The sequence below is a fragment of the Euwallacea fornicatus genome, chromosome 19 (genome assembly GCF_040115645.1).
Source record: "Euwallacea fornicatus isolate EFF26 chromosome 19, ASM4011564v1, whole genome shotgun sequence".
Taxonomy (NCBI): domain Eukaryota; kingdom Metazoa; phylum Arthropoda; class Insecta; order Coleoptera; family Curculionidae; genus Euwallacea; species Euwallacea fornicatus.
Window position 1 is genome coordinate 662431 of NC_089559.1, and position 19537 is coordinate 681967.

The following is a 19537-nucleotide window of genomic DNA, read 5'->3' on the forward strand; positions in this document are numbered from 1 at the left end:
GATGATAACGTATTACGTACACTTGAAATGTGAATTAAATGCCTCAAAAATGGTAGTAGATATGATGAAAAAAAACTTCATACTCTGTATATTGTTATATATTGATTTAAGCATTTGGTGATATTTTCAAAAGAGAAAACTATAATTAAATAAACCTTAAAATAACAGCTCCTTAAAACTTAAAATCTTTTACACAGATATGAAGACATTCCGTTTTACAGGTTTGTGGATAAAGTGGTGAATATAAAATATGTCTTCTATTTATTGCTCGTCTACGATTTGCCGTCGGCTTCAAATTTGATTTTACAACTATAAACCATTAAATATAATCCAAATTTACAGAAAAGATTATTTATTAGTCCAATTGCAGTTTTATTTGCAAGCAAATCGCACATTATGATCAAATTTTTTTCCGAATATTTAGCAGTTTAAATTATTCAAGCAAATATAATCATAATTTATTTACTAATCATCTGACTGCCTAAAACTTATTTTAATTAAACCAGCTATCCGGTTCTCATGATAAATTTCCCATAAGCAATTCTAGTCATATCAGCAACTATAAAACAAAAAAAATCGTGCATATTTGCGGTAACATTCTTTGACGTCCCCCTAAATCTCCAGCTCTCATTGGTCAATGCCTAATCAGCGGCAACGTCGTACGCGTGCAATTATGTCACAGTTGTCAGTGTCACACTGTCAGTTGATTCCCATCTGCGAACGTTGGATGTTCTTCGCGTCTCTCTTGAAAGAGAAATTGGACGTTCGTGGATCCAAAATTTCCGTGAAAACCTGGGAAGGAAATTGATACGTAACGTTACACATTTACCATCAATTTCCCACTTCGAATCGAACCCTTTAGGCCAAAAATCGTGTACAATCAAAACGAATAACCACGATACGGGACCCGCGAAATCAGGCTATTCACGAAAATGAATGCAGATGATTATGAAACGCTTCCTACAGACAGTGTCGGAACCCATATGACGGCAGGGGCTATAGCCGGGATTATGGAGCACTGCGTCATGTATCCCCTGGATTCCGTCAAAGTGAGTATCCCCCTTTCAAACCCTCAAAAATATGGTAAAACCCCAACACCAAATCCCTGTAATTGAGGTTATGTCTTAGAAATATTTTTCCATTATTTTAAATTGTTTAGTGATTAATAAGCTCGTTTAGCAAATTTATTCGTCGGAAACTCAATTTTAGGATTTGGTATATTGGCCAAAAGGATATTCAAGCAAATTCATCAAAGTTCAAAATGATAAACAATATGATAATATTTTGCAATTTTCAGACAAGGATGCAGTCCTTGGCCACAGCAGGAACAGATGGTATTAGTGAAACCTTCATTAAAATGGTCCGGCAAGAAGGTATATTTCGGCCCATAAGGGGCATGAGTGCGATGGTACTGGGAGCAGGCCCATCCCATGCCATGTACTTCAGTGCCTATGAGTTTTTCAAGGAAACACTTACTGAAATGGTGCCAAGCAATAAGTACAATACTTTATGCTATGGTAAGTTTAGTTGGATATAAGATAATTGTAATTTATCTTCAGTTTGAGATTGATTGGGTATCTCCCATGTCAACAAATAATAATAAAAGACAAACTTTTGCTTATTAAGTCTAAAAATTGACATATTTTTATTGAGATTCACCCAAGCATTTGAAATTTCCTTATATATGATATTATATGAAAAATACACTGATGAAATTCGAAATTGGTGGATTTGATATATCTTTCAAATCTGTCCAAAGGAGGCAGATCAATAAGCTACTATGCATTTAAGATAATACAACAAATTATACGAAAAAGGTATTCAAGACATTATATTATATTTATTCATAGGGAGATAACGCTTCTAGTGATAAACAGGGATCCCTCATTGGGGCCAAGCTGTGTTATTGTTACCATTATCAATCCATTAATTCCCAGTAGATAAAAAAAAAATAAAAATATTGTTATTAGACTGCATATTTTACATGGGCAATTAAGATTGGACAATAATAACAATTATTAAGTCCCCAGTGGCATATGACAAATAATAGCTCAGAAAGCCAAGTGATATTCCTTTAGCCAGGAAACCTTGAATTTTCCCACGTTAGACACTAAATTAGCACGGGCACGGGCAGGAGATCGAAATATTTTAAACCACATGATTGGTCCTTTATTAGTAGAATAGAGGAAAAGTACAATCATTTTATTCTTTAACTGTTAAATAATTCATGAAATTTTTGCGGTGGCATTGTTTTTTCAATGTAAATATTACTTTCCTCTATAGGTTACTCCATAGGTATATTATAAACAATTCAATTTCATATTAATCAGAAAAGTGTAAGGAGCTTTTGAGTTACATCCTGGTCTAAAACACTAGAGAGAAAAATTAATTATTTCGATCTGAATGACATTCAAATTTGCCTTATTTCTGCTAATATAAAAACAAATTAGTTCAGGTTAGTAGGAATAACATCTATAATTCTGCAACTCATTTATATATGACAGTAAACCAAGGGATTTACCAATGATTCAGTGACATTGGCATTACTTCATCGTAGATATTCGTTACTTATTAGGCATTACACCGCAATTCAAAGTTCCTTTTTGCACTTAAATTATGCTAAGATCACGTAGAGAGATACGATTGTTTTATTCAATCTCTAGGACAACAGAGTCAATGCAAAAAGTGAATATTTTTTCAATTTCATTTTCTCATCTGATAAGGAATTTTTAGAATTATTTTTTTAAGGACAGCTGCTATTTATTTACCACATAAAACTGGACTAAAATACTTTATCATATAAAGGAAACTAAATGAAACGGTTTTATCTATGTATGTGAATTTTTGCATAACACACTGCGTAATGAATGATTATTTGAAGTTGCAACCAATTCTATTAATACCGACTTAATTACATAAACGGGGGAAACGTCTCACGTTGATAACAATGATCGGTAATAATTGCGAACTTACACCTGCATAGAATTGTAAGTTTCAAAAAATTTGATCTTATGACCTCAGACAGCAAATAATGTTGCTAACGAAACAATTGGGTTAAGATGCACAGAAACTACAAATTTCCCCGTAGATTTTTGACAAATAGTGGTCTTGAATTATCCATTAATACAGCTTTGAGCAACAGAGAATACTAAAAAAAACTTTAACGAATCTAAACTTTTTATCTTGATCAATTTTCTCTAATTATAATTTTGTACAACCTCATCCGTACAACAACACAAACTCATTCTACCTTGCAAAAAAATTCAATTTACACCAAAATACATACAAACCGCTTTGTATTAAATAACAGGTCTGTTTCAGATTTCACTCTCAGGTACTTGCCGCTTAAGTGTTTTTAAGAATAAGTATGTCATATTATTATTAGCAAGGATAAATGGCGTTTAGAATTTACGTGGTTTAATTTTTATATCTTTGCAATTTACTATTTCGACAAAGGCCGACCGACCTTGAACTTGACTATTATTTTATTTAGTTCCACAATGTAAATAAGCAACCATTACGTAACGATTCAATATTATTTTAATTTTCAGGTGCCGCTGGCTGTGTATCGACACTTCTGCATGATGGGGTCATGAATCCGGCAGAAGGTGAGTAATATCCATTACCAATTTGTAAATGCAACAACTAACCGATAAGTTTCTGACTAGTTAGTTGATTAAATTTACCTACAAGCATCATTACATATATATCTTGACGTTCATAGTGAAAGTGAGCGGTTTTAGTATTATTTCCGTTGTTATTGCCGGAATTATCAGGCTTAAAGTGATAGCTATTTGACGCGATGCTGCAGTAGTGGTTTGCTCAATGAATATGGTGTAGTCTTTAAATCTTTATTGAAAAACTGAGCGAAAACAGAATTGGTTTATTGCGTGTTTTAAAGTGGATTAAAATAGCTCAGATCCAGGCTCGGATTAATTTTTCTCGTTAGGTTCACATATCATGTTTTGGATTATTCTGTTAACTTTCAGAATTTTTTTTTATTCATCGGTTAAAAGATTCTTCCTGCTAAGTAGACAAATGGCTTCTTGTATTTGTAGATGATTAATATTACAATAATGGTGAATCTGTGTGGTTTGGATAAATTTAAATGAGATTGAACATGAATTTATTCGTCGCAGTTGGTCAGTTTATTTAGGAGTGTATGATAAATAATTCTGGACAAATATAAAATGGATAGTAACGAGTTACAACCGCTTATCTGTTGCCATATATATTTTTTATGGGAAATCTTTACCTCAAACACATACTTACGTGCATAATGTGCCTACAGCAATGGACGCCTTCAGGGTGAGGGGGCCCCAAACAGTCAAATATTGAAATCGTTGTCTTGGCTCAAATAACGTCTTGTCGCAGCAGCTTTGAGGATTTTCCCATAAATTCCGGCTGGAAGTTTCGTAATTTCACAAGTTAAACCTTGAAAAACACTTTAAAAACGGAATATTTTAAATATATTCTTAAGTGGAATTGGTTCGTATTCAAATCACGCCGCCATGTTGTCCATACGATGACAATACAAATGACAGTTAAGAAGCTTCTGTTACCATGTATCGTTTCTGTCTTTGTCTTACCAATGCGTTCTGATGAAGTGGAAAGAAGTTCGAGAAATCTTGGGAGTAAAAACTAATTTTGATAATTTATTGTTGGTTGAGACTAAGACCATTTGAAAGAAAGTTCGATGGCGTGACATATCAAAAGTAGCTGTTATTTTTGTTGTTTTTAGTAATTAACGTTTAATTTACATTGGATATTTTTCACTCTAATTTGTGTTTTATAGGATTTTTTTAGGTTAAAAATGTAATAAGATGTATTGTGTACTTACAGCAATAGATGCCTTTAGGGTCAAAAAAACCAAAACAGTTAAATAATCGAAACTTGTTCTTTCTTAAATAACGATATCTTGCATCAAGTTTAATGAGTTTTCCATAAATTATGATGTGAAGTTTCGTAGTTCAACATGTAAAGCGACGAAAACATTTCTGAAATCAGTTGTTTTAATTGATTCCCGAGTTAACTTGTTTCGATTTCAAATCACGCCGCCATTCTTAATCCTGTCCTTGTCTCACCAGTCTGGGCTGTGACAGAAGGAAGAATTCCGAGGAATCTCCGAACTGAAAGTTGATTTTAGTTGTTTAGTGATATTTGCAGTTAAAGCTATTTGAATGAAACCTTGAAACTGTAACGGCATCAAACGTAGGTTTTATTTTCGTTTTAATTTAAATATTTTCCACGTCCGTATGTGTTGTTTTAAAGGAATTTTTTTTACTTAAAAGATGTATTTATGTGTGTCACCTATATGCCTATAACAATGTCAGGGTCAGCATACGCACCATTACGCCAATTTTAAAATCAAAAACTGTTCTTTGTTGCTGGTGTAATGACTATCTGATAAATTACGTCCGAGAATGATCGAAATTTCACTGTTAATACTCCGAAAACCATTTGAACTCGCTTTTGTTAACTTTGTTCGAACAAAATTCAAATCAAGTGCCACACAGAACAAGTGAAAGGGGGCCTTTGAGGCCATGGCCATTTACATATTGAGCCTCAAAGCGGTGACGTTATCAATCTTAGGTGTCGCTTGTTGCCTTTATTTAATTAAGTCAGTTAAGTTTAAGTTAGTGACAAATGTAATTCAACGTTCAATAACTAAATATAGTGATTTTTCATGTAATTTATAAGCATACTAGGTGATTTACATTTGTAGTAGGAATACAAATTGCTCTCTAATTATTATGTATTTTAACCTATGCGCTCATATACAATGAAAAAGTGATATGCATTTTAGCGAAATTTTATTACTCTACGATAATCATGACTTGAGGTTTTCACTGTGTATGTGAGTACCGATATCAAAACTTCCTGATTAATATAATGATTAATTAAAAATTATAAAATGACAATATGGGACTAAAATGTTGTGTAAAAAATGAGCTTCACTTGGTTTAGTAAAATTATTAAGTCACTACGCAATTACCGCGGCCTTGATGTCCATATTTAGACTTAAAAATACACCTTAGGAGGGCTATTGTTTTTCAGTTGTAAAACAACGGATGCAAATGGTCAACTCCCCCTACAGATCAGCCCTAAATTGTCTCACTAACGTCTACAGAAGTGAGGGCTTTAGCGCCTTTTACCGGTCCTACCCCACACAGCTTACTATGAACGTTCCTTTCCAAAGTATTCATTTTATGGTATATGAATTTGCACAGACGGTAAGAGCTCCATATAATAATTAAACAATCATTAATGGAGGGGGGTAGATAACAAATAAAGAAAGAAAATACAATCCTGCGGCACATATGGTCAGTGGGGCCGTAGCGGGGGCTTTAGCTTCAGCCATTACTACTCCTTTGGATGTGTGCAAAACTCTTCTCAATACTCAGCAAAATACAAAGGCACAAGGACTGATTCAGGCCATGAAGCTCATATACCAGCTCAAGGGGCCGGCAGGATATTTCAGAGGTGTACAAGCTAGGTAGGAAAAATGATCATTGTTGTCCACATAATTGTCATGTTCAAATTTAAACAGAATAATGTACCAAATGCCATCAACGGCCATTTGTTGGTCGACCTACGAATTCTTCAAATACGTGTTAGGTAGTACACAAGAGCTGCGAATAGCCCCCACAAAGGTTTTTGCTGAAGAAATTAGTGGTAACACTGTAGATTGCTCAGAAGACCATTCCGCAGACCATGGGAGCCAAACTCATTCCGAGAAAATTAACTTTAGGAGTGGGTTGCCTAGGGAATTACCAGCTATGTCTGGTGAGAATTTGAAGGAACAGTTTAAAGAATATATATAAACATTTGGTCGTAATTTCAGGGGCGGGTCTGTATGGGTCAATGTCATTTAACACCATGCACAAAGCAGATTACCGGCAAAAGGACACGATCCTGGATGTGATCCACACTTAGTCCTCACTATTTCACATTTGCTGTAAATACTGTAAGTCCTAAATGTAGAGATTTAATTGGGGTATCAATTATTGCTCTTTTTACAGCCATAATTCGACTACGAGGCGCTTGAAGGGCGGTGAAAACCAGTCACTTTGAATAGGCCCAGATACACATAATTATACTATAGTTTTAAAAGACGGTATATTGTGTAGATCTTCGAACTTTTTGCTATTTAATTGTGCGCTTTGATGGAGAAGAAAATCACTGTGATGGACGTCATATTGTTCTAAAATATGACAATTTTGTTTCGTTGACGAAATTCGAATAGTTTTCTTTATAAGATTTTGGCAGTTAATGAACTTTTAAGATCCGTAGTGCAGTTTGACGGTTCCCAACCATCGGCAGTTTTCATGAGCGTTTCGAGCAGCTCGACGTCCTAACCAGGGATGCGGACAAACTACATCATCAATAAAAATAGCGAAGATTTGTACATTATATTGTTAAGTCGTTACGTATTTGCCATCTACATGGTGGCGTGTCAAAGCTGTGATAAAGTCCTTATCAACTGTTTTTTTAAGTATGATATTGACTTCGTTCAGATGGGGGTACTATCATATTGGTTTTTATCCGAAAGTACCTATACACGCCGAAACTTTGCTCCTATAGGGTTAAACTCCCTGTAGAGTCGAAAGTGGTGTATAGATCTCTAGTTACATCGTGATAAGGGTTCTTGTCACTTGAAAACCCATTTACTTTTAAATAGAAAACACATAAATTAGTGTCATATTTGATTTGTTTTGTAAGGCATCGAGAGAAGACATTTGTAAAAAGTATAACGTTTGAATATAGTACATGTTACACAAGGAGGAGTTTTATTTTCTTGTATTTGTTGAAATTTTGGAAATTATCATAAACCAGAGTTGTACAAAAAACAGAAGAAATTTAACAAATTTCTTCTAAATATTAATTATTTTTGGCTGATTATCAACATTTGTATAAAAAATCTGGTGTTTTTGGAGCGAAATGAAACCCAACGATCGGTGTGTTTTAAACTTTTATTCCCGTAATAACTGAACAGCATCCGCTGCTTACAAATTACAAAACTTAGAGTAACACGACGGACCACTAGGGCCCGCACAAACTATAATATTAGACTAAAAGAATAAATGAGAAAACGATTAATGTGACACGAAAATATAGTAGTTATCATAACAAACTATGAACGGTTTACAAATTGGTCTATTAGAGTTACTTTCCTCGCTTTACAGCAACGAAGACCTTTCCGTCCGCCTTTCAAAAAACGACACGCACTTATAATAGATAGTATTATTTCATATTATACTTATAAATAAATTGAAACAAGCACACTTATTAATCTTTATAGTCGAATGAACTGGTGGTTTTAAGATTTGGGAGACGGAGACTATGGACAGCTCTAAAAAACGAAATTCCTTGGTATTATATACAAGGCGGATTTTATTTTAGCCGTCGCATTTTCGAAGTCTCGACCGCCATTATTGGACCTAACCTCAATGACTTGTCAGGTATCACTGTTAAGACGTGAACTTGTCCTGTCAATCCAAGGCTAAGTTTGGCAATATGACGGCCCTGCTAGGCAAAACGTGAGACAGATTGGTAGGACAAATCGATGGTAGCTTCACATTGAAATTTATTTAGTTGTAAATGTACATACTACATACAGGGTTCTTGAGTCTTTCACGGAGTGATCAATCGAAACAAATAAAGAAAATTGAACTGATACTAACGATGAAAGGCGCAAGAACTTCCACTTCTCACAGTTCTGTTCAGTTGTTATAACTAGTTTATTAAATAAGAACAGCCAGACTTGCATTCACACTCACTCTACTCTCATCTCTCTTACAAACAAAATTATTTTCCGATTTATTACTTAAAACATATTTTTTTTTGGGTGGCTGGGGAAGAGGGATGTAGTTCAGGACTCTCTTCCTTCAAAAGGGAACGTACATCACTCAGTAGTCGATTTCAACGCAGGTTTCATTGTAACTTTTCGGTTACAGCTTCCGTGTTTTGTGTTAAATAAATTAAAAAAACAAATGAGAGCGAAGAAGACGAGGAAGAGAAACGGCCTCTGGACCCGCCGACCAGCGAGGATTTCCCAGTTGATGCGTTGTGAGAGAGAATGAAACGGTTGCTGCTTTAACGGTTCCCTATAAACAAATAATACTCATTTTTTATTCACCTTTGGTCACTCTTTTGTTAGTAAATGATTCATTAGTGGTAGTGAATAATATTGCTATGTTAGAACAAACTAAAAAGGTTAATATATTATACATATCTACACAGCTTGCGTAATATCCTAATCACAAAATTCTTCCGCTTCAGTTATTCTTTTGCAGTTCTCCACTATAATTTCCGGAACAATATTCTTCAAAATCTTCATTCTAAGCTCAAATTCCATGTTTTTCAATTTTAAGTGTCGATGAACGCAGTCCAGTCGACGTTGTCAGGAAGGCAATTTAGGCCTCTCTGTTCCAGATAAAGTTGGCAGTGCTTGAATTTATCCACCCTTAGTTTGATTGGTCAAAGTCCCGAAAGGACAATATCCATGAAAACGTTGTAGTAATAACGGTATTGATATAAAATACGGTATTGGCCAGCTTCTTGGTTTTCACAAAAACTACCGTGCGGATATAGTTGCCAATATATTGTGGTTTTAGTTTTTAGCAAAACTCTATAATGTAGTTTATTTGGAAATGTTTAAATAACATTTTTAAACTTAGTACTGATTGAACTTTTAAACTGAAATGGTGACGAGATTTTCATGTCCCGAAAATTGACATGGTTAAGATGTTAATTCCAACACAGATGAACATATAAATGTTTATATGTGTTTGTAATATTTAAATATTGATAGCAGCGTATTAGTAACCAGACAAAAAATTGTAGTATTCATATATGAGTCTGTACACAATATCAGACTAGATGAATTTGCCAATTATAAGGCTATTAAAACATATCGTAAGTTAATTGATACGCAACGTTGTGAGGAAGAAAACATATCAGAGCACCACCCAGTATTTAAAGCCCGCTTTGATTTACACCAAACCCATGCAAAAGACACGCACATTAGAACAAATCACAAAAACGAGTACAGTCAACGCATGATTTATTGAAATTTCACACAAGAAAGCGGGTCTTTTCAGGCGTTTTTCTAAAATAATCAGAAACAAAATCATTAGACGTTACGGTGGAAACGTTAAGACTTAATGAGCGTATTATTACATGGATGACAAGAATATGGTTTTGAAGAAGTCTAAGCGATCAAAAATAATGTGGGAACTAACTTTTAAGAAGTACATTGCAAATTGCCTTGGCTGTAGGTACCTTTGGCAGAATTTTGCTTGATCTTTTCGTCGTCTTTTTTGTCACGACTCACCGTCGCTGAAAAGAAAAAGCATCTCTTTATTCTCTTGTTTTGACTTTAGACCCATCAAAATTTGCACTAAATTCGCAACCTCAAACACTCCGAAGTATAACGTAAAAAATTTTGAACTCGAAAAGAAATCTCCTGAAACAAGAGAACAAAAAGGCAACGTTTTTGAAATTCGACTAAAATTTACTGGCCGCATTTCTTTAGGTTAAGAGAAGAGAGCCACTTCGCTGCCCGTTCGGCAGATGGGCTTGCGAGCTTGAAACCTGAAAACAATCAAAACAACTACTGAAAACTAGGCTAAATCAACACTACATTGCAACTTGAGAAACACGGCCCGAAACCCAGACAAAAACTACCCAAAAGGTGCATTTATTTACATTTAAACACAGAGGGAAAAATTACAACCGCGCCACCGCCATTAGTCCAGCTGCCATCTTGCTTCTACATAATGCCACAAACGGAACCATTAAGCAACAAAACCTCGTTGTCAAATTTGGAAGTAAATCTTTTAACCGCTGAATAGTTATTTAAAACCGAAAATTTTGCGAATCTGCTTTACTCACCCGGTTGTGCACCAGCGATGGCCTGCGAAGTCTGCGCCTGTGCCTGTCCCTGAACGGGCGCAGCCGCAGTGCCGGCCGCTCCAGATTTTTGTTTCAACATCGTCCAATCAAAGGTGTAATCATACTGGTGATTGAGTGTACGAAACAGAATGCGGAACAGCTGGCGCAGGTACATGTAGTCGGGGGCCTCCTCAAAGCGCAAGCCACGGCAGTAGTTAAGATACATCGAAAATTCCGCAGGAAAACCCTGGAAAATTTTCCATTGAATTATGTGTCCTTGTACGCATGCAAAGAACACTTTTCAGACTGTAAGGCAGGAGAGGATTTCCTTTTTATTTTGTAAAACAAATGTGATATACACCATTGCAACTTGCAGATATTTTTCACTGTATATAATAAAGAGCAGCATATGGCAAATAAATGAGATTCCAAATCCACCAAATGTCAAATTTTACTAGGTATCTATCAAATTTTTATGCGTTTAAATGAATGAGTGATGTTGGAAACTTGTCACGTGCATAATTCCTAATGCAACGCCATAATAAAACTTGACATTTTCAGAATTCCTTACTTCACTCATTTGTCAAATTTGGTCACTGTCAGTGTCAACTATCGCTGGTCATTATTTACACATGGGAAAAACATGTGCGTTCTTCCGGAAATCGGCTCTGTTCTGAAAATCTAAAAATTATTTACTTTGCACAGAACTTCCACGGGAGTGGACATCTTCTTCTCGCTGATTTTCTCGTATTTCTGCTTTTTGGTGGCCGCCTTCAGACCTTGCCAAGGCAGACAACCGCGATTAAAGTACATCAGAACGTAACCCAGTGATTCCATATCGTCGCGTCTGGCTTGTTCAATGCCCAGATGGGCATTTATCGAGGCGTATCTATATCAACAATTTTTTTTTTAAACATCGCAATGTGGGATTCATTTTCAGGGAAATTACTGGGAGTAACAAAATTTTGATAAGGGATTTTACGTCACAATTACAATTTGCGCATTAACTACCGAAAGACAGAGGTGTACTGATTGGCAACTTTACTTACGAAATCAACAAATTAAAACTCACACTTTCAGTTACTCACCTGGCAGTACCGGTCAAATTTTTGTCCTCTCTGTACAGGATATGCTGGCGCGTACGTACGTCCCTATACTTTTTGGCTAGACCAAAATCAATCAAGAAAAGTTTGTTACAGTGTCGTCCGATGCCCATTAAGAAATTGTCGGGTTTGATATCTCTGTGGATGAAGGACTTGCAATGGACATACTCAATGCGGCCGATCATTTGATCGGCGAGCATGAGCACCGTTTTAATGGTAAAGCGGCGAGAGCAAAAGTTGAATAGGTCCTCCAAGGAAGGACCCAAAAGGTCCATGACGAGCACGTTGTGCTCCTTTTCTTGTCCATAGTATCTGGAATGAAATTATATGACTCTATCATTATAACATGTCTAGAGTGGATTCAGAATTCAATATATTTTTTAATTGTATGCCTTATTGCAAAACGTTTGCAAATAGTGTGACCCATCAAAAACATAACTTTCGAGAATTTAGTGCAGAGACACGCAATCTAATTAATAATAAAAGTTAATTTGAATGTATTGAAGTAGTAGTTCAAGTACCATTGTACTTGAAGGACCCACTTAAAATACCGATGCTAATGCTGCTACTACAACAATAAAACCAAATTCTCTTTTTGTATATTTCCGACTAAAATCACTGCTATAGACTTTGCTTTATCGTCTACAAATCACAAATTAATCGTCATTGTTGACACAACATGGTTAGCGGCGGTTTCACCTGGAAAGGTATGATCAACTTATCTAGAGACTTTCATGCTTGGAGCCGCGGACCGGTTGCATGCGACCTCCATTTTCAGTCTGTGCGGGTGTCGAAATGAGGACAAAGAAACGAAATTCGGTTTACATAAACCCGCAGAAGTTTAATTGTTAATCTGAATGTTGCCTAAAACTGATAAACATTAAGCAAAGAGGAAAATTTTTATTATTTTATCTCTCCAATATTGATTAACAATAGGAACATGTCTAGGAAGCACTGACGAAAGTGAATTCAACTTCTGCATGCAATCACGTTCCTAAAGAGTTGTCCAGCAGGGAAAACGTGGCAAATGACACGCGGTTATTTACGTATTCAGATCGAGTTAAATGCGGCAGCAACTTTTCGGTATGCATGACCAAAGGAAGAAAGCCTTGCAACTTATAACGACGCTTGAAACATTTATTCTAAATAGATAAATAAATAAGGGAAGATAAAGGTAATAAAGGAATAGTAAAATCCATTATTAATGGCTTTCAAAGTAAAATAAGGCCGTCTCAAGCTGCAGCCTGCGCGAGCGTCTCGTCTTTTACCGTTGCAAACTGGACGTGACAAGAAAAAGTTGTCCCAGAAGTGACCAAAGGTGAAAACAAGAGCCGCGGTCAAAACCATCAAAAGATGTATAGCAACTGTAGTAAATGGTATATTTATTGGGGCATTTTTCATGATACAAATTTAAAAAATTCAAAAATTTCAAAATAATCAATAATAATTATTATTCTTACCTGATATGTGGAATTCCTATGCCCCCGTGGAGGATTCTATAAAGTTTGCTTTCATAGAGAAGCTGTGGGTGTCTGGCTCTGATTGGCTCTAGCTTCACTGCCACTTCCTATGTGAATATGGTATTACAAAAATAGATGTACCAACTTGAAAATTCATAAAGCCAAGGCGCATAGAAACCTCCTGATTACCTGGTGCCTCTGCAGGTATCTGAAGAAGCCTGTTCTGGGATAGACTTATATTGATTGACCTAAGTAATGTTCAAATATTTTCTATGCTTCACTTATTTTGATTGAATTTTAGATCAATTTAAGTCAAAGAACTCATTTAAAACTGTGGATTATGCTAAAATCTCTAATGGTTATTGAATAAAGAAAAATGTAAAATTATCTAAGTACAGTAGATAATTCATAGCTCAGTATTTTCCCTTACAAATTGTTTTGTTGCCAAATCTGTTCATTTCCAAAGTCAATGTTTCTGCTATTGTTATGACTCTTGATAAGTATGTAACAAGCTATACTTCAAACCAGTTTCTTTTAGCATTCTAAGATAAATATATTAAACTAAATCTGAAGAGTTAGTCCAATAAATTCTAGTAAGGTTATTAAATAGAGTTCCAGAGAAGTGAATAAATTGAATCATCTCATAATACATCTATTCCATAGAGCTGTAGAAGTCAAAGAAGAGGGGAACTTGCCAAATTCTAAGAATAGAACAAGTACACTAGTGACTTTTGATATCAGAAATCCACATGCTGATGTGAACAATGCATTATTTACACATAAAAGTAAGGGTAGAATGGTAAGATATGCTCACAAATAGGACAATTAGAATAATTTGTGGGGGTTTCTCATATTTTTTTATAACTTTACTATTGACAGCCTTGGTTAGTGAGTAATGCAAGTTATGAATTTTTAATTCTTTCCAACTTTCAATTAGATACACTGTTGCAAGTGGCGCTATCTCCAAACGAATATTTTAAGGAAATATTCTCAGTAAACAACCACAATTTTATACAAGAAGATCTATAATTCTACAATACTTAAATGAGAAAACTCTTGGTAATTTACTGTTCTCCATAAAATATCTATACAGAAAAGTACCTTTAGCCAGCTCCATGCATATATTCTTAAATATACTATTGAACTTAAATTTGAATAAAATATCTTATAAATTAAGCAGCTGTATAACCAAAGTGAAGAGCAACATTCACATTTTAGCACTCTGTATTGTTTTACTGATAAGAATATAGCTGAGCAGCACATCTACCTTAGACAAACAATAAAGGGTAATTATATAGTTAGTCACCACAATCATTGGAAACATATTTTGATAAACACAACATACTAAGTGTGGAACCTTGGAAATTTTTTATTTATTGAAACAATAAAGGGAAACTGTTAGATTATTTGTGAAGGTACTATGTAACCCACTTCTAAAAGAGTCTTCAAACATCAATGGGAATAAGGGGCGTGCTTAATCCCAATCAGTTCTGGTTGATTTATGATTAAATTCTTAAGGAGAGAGTGCAAAGCAGGATTTATATAATTAGTTGAAGGCCTTTTCATGTGAACGTGAACCTACTCAGCTGCCATTTCTATGGATGCCAAGTATAACTGAGGCAACTCATACAAAGAAATTACATTTTTCGAGGTCTTGCTGCTTTGGAAAATATTGAATTTCATGCAGTTATTGTAAATGGGGCTCTTACCTCTCCGTTGGTGATGTTAATCCCTAAATATATGTCCCCGAAGGAGCCACTACCGATTTTGCGAACAAGTCGATACTTGCCACCCACTATGTACTCAGGTTTCCCGAAAATGTGTGTAGACATGACGGAAACTTTTGAGAGTCTATTTTCAAAATATTTGGTTGAAAAATTCGAATTTTATACGATTCTGGCACGATTTTCCGTCTTTACTTTCTCGAGCCTCTAGCACTTCGACATCTTTCTTTTGGTGATTTTTTTATTTTTTTGACTGATCGTTGATCCTTCATTTGTCAGTGACGTCATGCACATACAGCGCCATTAGCGGATTAACTGCGAAATGCAATTCAAGTATGCATAAATTTTAAATTTTTGAATGGAAAATCGCAAATTGGGCACTGCAAGGGATTTTTGAGCTTTACTACTGTTATTCTATTAATTTAATTTCAGAATTATATTGAATTTATTGAGAAAATAGTTATTATTGGATCAGCTAGGGAGGTGCCATCTTTACTCAAATATGAAAACTACCCGTATCGTAAAAACTACCATGTTTTATGTGAAAAGTCACGTGAATAATTATTTCATATTTAGCACGCAATGCGCGTTTCAGTCGTTTGACATTTAATTGATTTTAGGTCATAAGTACAAAATTTTGCGATTTCCTACTGTGTTTTTTTATTTTAATATTCATGTATTTCGTTATTATTCTTTCTTTGAATTTTATTATCCCAAAATAGCTAGCGTTAAATAAAATTCATCACATTTCGAGGAGAGGTGACCATAAATTATTTAGTGAATTGTCAAAGGACTACAAATGAGATTTTTTGGCAAATGCAGGCAAATATCTTTCCTGTTAGATTTTTGCGAATTACAGATCTTACTTTATATATATCTGCACGCGGTCAAGTTGCAAATGTTTACATTAGTTTTCTACTTTTGTGAACATTCTTAACATATTCTACACACAATCAATTTAATCAACGTCAAAAGTTCTAACCTGAAAAATAATTTCTTTTTTATCTATTACTTGTGCAACTGCATTTATATTTTTACGCCAACTTAGGCCCCTCAAGTAAAATGTCCGCATCTCAGTTCTTTAATCGCATAGGCCAAGTCGGTCTAGGCATAGCCCTTACCGGAGGGGTTATAAATTCAGCGCTCTACAACGTGGACGGTGGACATCGCGCCGTCATTTTTGACCGATTCGCCGGGGTCAAAAAACAAGTAATCGGTGAAGGTACGCACTTTTTCATCCCCTGGGTGCAAAGACCCGTCATATTTGACGTAAGAAGCAGGCCCAGGAATGTCCCTGTAGTTACCGGAAGCAAAGATCTGCAAAACGTGAATATAACCCTTCGTATCTTATTCAGACCAGTCCCCGATCAACTACCAAAGATTTACACTGTGCTAGGTCAAGATTATGAGGAGAGAGTACTGCCCTCAATTACCACTGAAGTCTTGAAAGCTGTTGTAGCACAGTTTGATGCTGGTGAATTAATTACACAAAGAGATTTAGTGTCACAGAAAGTCAATGATGACTTAACAGAAAGAGCAGAGCAGTTTGGGGTGATTTTAGATGATATTTCCATTACTCATTTAACCTTTGGCAGAGAGTTTACCCAGGCTGTTGAACTAAAACAGGTAAGATGTTATAACTTTTTATATGCTTCAAGAGAGGTAAATTATCACATTATTAGGTTGCACAACAAGAAGCGGAGAAAGCTCGATTTTTGGTGGAGAAGGCAGAGCAAACCAAAAAGGCCACAGTTATTTCTGCAGAAGGAGATGCACAAGCTGCTACTTTATTAGCAAAAGCTTTTGGGGATGCTGGAGAAGGATTAGTCGAACTAAGACGGATAGAGGCAGCTGAAGATATTGCTTATCAATTATCTCGATCCAGACAGGTCTCTTATCTTCCAGGTGGGCAAAATTTGCTGCTGAATGTACCTACCCCTGGCAATTAACTTTACTAAATAGAGAAACCGTGCTGTTTGAACTTTAATACTAATGAAAGCAGACAATAAATTGACATTATTTTATTGTCTCCAGCTTCATTTCTATATAGTGCATAAGATTTAGTTTAGTGTCAGAATTTGTTAAAGGTATTTTATAATAAAATGTATACTTAAACTGTATGGCTCATTATATGTTCAAGTCATTAATCAGTTTTACTTGGTTAAAGCTTTATTAAAACATAATTCACAGTTTATTCTACAATATATGTCTTGATTCAATTGGCTATTGCTTTAGGGGACTTAGGAGCACTTGAGAAAGAGTCCACAAACTTTCTAATTTCAGGGTTCTCCAATAAGAAATCAGCTCCCTTCCTCATAAGTGCCCTGGAGCAACTTGGTAGTTGTACTAAAAACCTGAAAGTAGTTTTAACACCTACATTCCAATATTCCTTAGTCAACTGACACATGTTCTCACTCTCTGGCACATTTGGCAGCTAAAACAAAATTAATTTAAATATAACTGACAAGTAATTATGAAAATAAAACCTCAAAAGGAATTTGTCTCAGCAAGTCATTTAAATAAGGATCAACGGCAGTTTTGACCCGTTTAGAAGCTTCAATGGCTTCTTCGCTAGTATTCCAAATTCCCTGATTTCGTACATAGTATACAGCAGTGCCAGCTAAACCAGCTTTAATAGCAAACCTAAAAATTGTCTTAACAGAACTTCTTATGAATTCTTTCCAGAAAATCAGGGCATTTAAAATTTAACTGAGGAACTTTTTTGACTGAAAATGATGATGATTTTACTGGGAGAGTAAATTCTTTGGAGAACATTTTTTTGTGATGGCCCTGCTAAACAAGGACATTTTTTTGAGCTAATGATCAATTATTTAACTTGTGTTACTTACGTAATAATACCCATTGTATGAATTTCAAAAGGGAAACTTTGGGGCTGCAGTAATTAATTTCGCCCCACAGCCCCACTTGTACTGTGATTATTGAGTTAAATTGAAAGTTATGTCACAGGTCGCGTAAGGTTAAGGTAAAAATTTAATTTTGACATAGTTTACGGCACCAGGTTAGGATTGTTTTGTGTTTTGTTAACAGTTTTAGTAACTTAATTGAATAATATTAAAGAACAACAAAGTCTTATTAAGTTTAGAACCAAACAACAATATTTATTTGATAAATTAATGAGAAATAACGTAAAAATGATAATAAAATTAAGTGTTTGTCCACTGTTTGACTTGATATAACTTTTGTCTGATGTGTCAAAAGGTTCTTTTAAGGTTATGTGCTTTGTATTTATTTGAATGACTCATTTTGGAAAATATTAGTTTTCATTGTTATTCTCTGGCTAATTCACTACAAAATAGCCACAGGAAGAAAATGGAAACTCAGGCAAATTCCAGTGTCTCAAACCACTCCAGTTTGGATCAAGTCACAGAAAATATTAAAGATTTAAATCTCAATAAAGAAGCTACAAACCAAGATCAAACCAAAAATCCACCATCAGACTTTGAAAACAGTGATTCAGAAGAGTCACGAACGGAATCTGAGCAGCCTCTAGGAGATCACCCGGATGACTATATCGATGAGAACGAACTTGAAGATTTGGAAGCAAAACTAAGTTCAGAAGAAAAATCAGATCGACACAAAAAGACACTAGCTTTGAAGGATCAAGGAAATGAAGAATTTAAAAAGGAACATTATATGGAATCAATCAATTGTTACACTGAAGGCTTGAAGCTGTGTCCATTAATGTTTGGGGTGGATAGGTCAAGATTGTATGCCAATCGAGCAGCTTGCAAAGGTTTGTCTCCCTTTTAAGTTTATTGTCAGTTCTATGAAATAATTATTTAGTCAAACTGAACAGAAAGGAGAGTGCCATAGAAGACTGCACTAAGGCAATAGAACTAGATAACTCATATGAAAAGGCATATCTAAGGAGGGCCAAGTTGTATGAGGAGTCTGATAAACTAGATGAGAGTTTAGCAGACTATAACAAAGTGTTAGAGTTTAACCCTAGGAGTCCTGAAGCGATTGCAGCTCAGCATCGCTTATGTGCACTTATAAATGAAAGAAATGAGAAATTAAAAACTGAAATGTTAGGTGAGAATTTTAAAGGGTTTTAATAAGGTTAAATAAACATTAAGGATGTTTTCTTTTTTAGGCAAATTGAAAGATTTGGGTAATGTAATTTTACGTCCTTTTGGTTTGTCAACAGATAGTTTTCAGATTTCTCAAGATCCAAATACAGGAGGATATTCTGTGAATTTTAAGCAAAACACACAGTGAGAGAGATTTAAGTTTCAATTTATTTATATTACCCCATAAATTGATTTGTTTACCTCATTATTTGAATGTCATATTTGTATTTGGCTGGAATAAACCTTATTATATCTATATTATT

The 19537-nt window shown here is 35.0% G+C and overlaps 5 protein-coding genes and 1 long non-coding RNA gene across 8 annotated transcripts; 3 read left to right on the forward strand and 3 right to left on the reverse strand.

Moving 5' to 3' along the window:
• Nucleotides 1-255: 255 nt before the first annotated feature.
• Nucleotides 256-4647, reverse strand: LOC136345236 (uncharacterized). The gene is made up of 2 exons (XR_010733114.1): nt 4273-4647; nt 256-792 (listed from the first exon to the last, which is right to left on the reverse strand). It is a non-coding gene; the product is annotated as an uncharacterized lncRNA (long non-coding RNA).
• mfrn (mitoferrin) lies at nt 705-7781 on the forward strand. The gene is made up of 8 exons (XM_066293321.1): nt 705-1049; nt 1298-1517; nt 3552-3608; nt 6058-6233; nt 6282-6496; nt 6551-6786; nt 6845-6967; nt 7023-7781. Exons 1-7 carry the CDS (start codon nt 933-935, stop codon nt 6934-6936), a joined length of 1113 nt encoding a protein of 370 aa, XP_066149418.1. The 5' UTR covers nt 705-932; the 3' UTR covers nt 6937-6967; nt 7023-7781.
• Nucleotides 7782-7955: 174 nt separating this feature from the next.
• On the reverse strand, nt 7956-15439 carry LOC136345427 (casein kinase I). 3 transcript variants are annotated; one of them, XM_066293729.1, is made up of 7 exons: nt 15169-15439; nt 13460-13566; nt 11985-12311; nt 11593-11785; nt 10897-11143; nt 10285-10341; nt 7956-9107 (listed from the first exon to the last, which is right to left on the reverse strand). In XM_066293729.1, exons 1-7 carry the CDS (start codon nt 15289-15291, stop codon nt 9097-9099), a joined length of 1065 nt encoding a protein of 354 aa, XP_066149826.1. In that variant the 5' UTR covers nt 15292-15439; the 3' UTR covers nt 7956-9096. The 3 variants fall into 3 exon arrangements, with proteins under 3 accessions (XP_066149826.1, XP_066149825.1, XP_066149827.1); XM_066293728.1 differs by having other exon boundaries at nt 10245-10341; XM_066293730.1 differs by lacking the exon at nt 10285-10341.
• A 691-nt stretch (nt 15440-16130) lies between these two features.
• On the forward strand, nt 16131-17330 carry l(2)37Cc (prohibitin l(2)37Cc). The gene is made up of 2 exons (XM_066293732.1): nt 16131-16809; nt 16866-17330. The coding sequence occupies exons 1-2, from the start codon at nt 16246-16248 to the stop codon at nt 17130-17132; spliced, it is 831 nt and encodes a 276-aa protein (XP_066149829.1). The 5' UTR covers nt 16131-16245; the 3' UTR covers nt 17133-17330.
• LOC136345430 (MICOS complex subunit MIC13 homolog QIL1-like) lies at nt 17331-18185 on the reverse strand. Its single transcript, XM_066293734.1, has 3 exons — nt 18033-18185; nt 17670-17826; nt 17331-17617 (listed from the first exon to the last, which is right to left on the reverse strand). The coding sequence occupies exons 1-3, from the start codon at nt 18044-18046 to the stop codon at nt 17399-17401; spliced, it is 390 nt and encodes a 129-aa protein (XP_066149831.1). The 5' UTR covers nt 18047-18185; the 3' UTR covers nt 17331-17398.
• A 193-nt stretch (nt 18186-18378) lies between these two features.
• Nucleotides 18379-19535, forward strand: Ttc1 (Tetratricopeptide repeat domain 1). Its single transcript, XM_066293733.1, has 3 exons — nt 18379-18937; nt 18988-19236; nt 19298-19535. The coding sequence occupies exons 1-3, from the start codon at nt 18514-18516 to the stop codon at nt 19420-19422; spliced, it is 798 nt and encodes a 265-aa protein (XP_066149830.1). The 5' UTR covers nt 18379-18513; the 3' UTR covers nt 19423-19535.
• The last annotated feature ends 2 nt before the right edge of the window (nt 19536-19537 follow it).

Coding starts and splice junctions, on each gene's coding strand:
- mfrn (XM_066293321.1), top strand. CDS start 933: ATGAATGCAGATGATTATGAAACGCTTCCTACAGACAGTGTCGGAACC. Junction 3,609..6,057: donor GGTCATGAATCCGGCAGAAG/GTGAGTAATATC, acceptor ATTGTTTTTCAG/TTGTAAAACAACGGATGCAA. Junction 6,234..6,281: donor TATATGAATTTGCACAGACG/GTAAGAGCTCCA, acceptor GGAGGGGGGTAG/ATAACAAATAAAGAAAGAAA.
- LOC136345427 (XM_066293728.1), bottom strand. CDS start 15,291: ATGTCTACACACATTTTCGGGAAACCTGAGTACATAGTGGGTGGCAAG. Junction 13,567..15,168: donor TTAACATCACCAACGGAGAG/GTAAGAGCCCCA, acceptor ATATTCACATAG/GAAGTGGCAGTGAAGCTAGA. Junction 12,312..13,459: donor ATAGGAATTCCACATATCAG/GTAAGAATAATA, acceptor ATTTCATTCCAG/ATACTATGGACAAGAAAAGG.
- LOC136345430 (XM_066293734.1), bottom strand. Junction 17,618..17,669: donor TGAGACAAATTCCTTTTGAG/GTTTTATTTTCA, acceptor ATTTTGTTTTAG/CTGCCAAATGTGCCAGAGAG.
- Ttc1 (XM_066293733.1), top strand. CDS start 18,514: ATGGAAACTCAGGCAAATTCCAGTGTCTCAAACCACTCCAGTTTGGAT. Junction 18,938..18,987: donor CAATCGAGCAGCTTGCAAAG/GTTTGTCTCCCT, acceptor ATAATTATTTAG/TCAAACTGAACAGAAAGGAG. Junction 19,237..19,297: donor ATTAAAAACTGAAATGTTAG/GTGAGAATTTTA, acceptor TTTCTTTTTTAG/GCAAATTGAAAGATTTGGGT.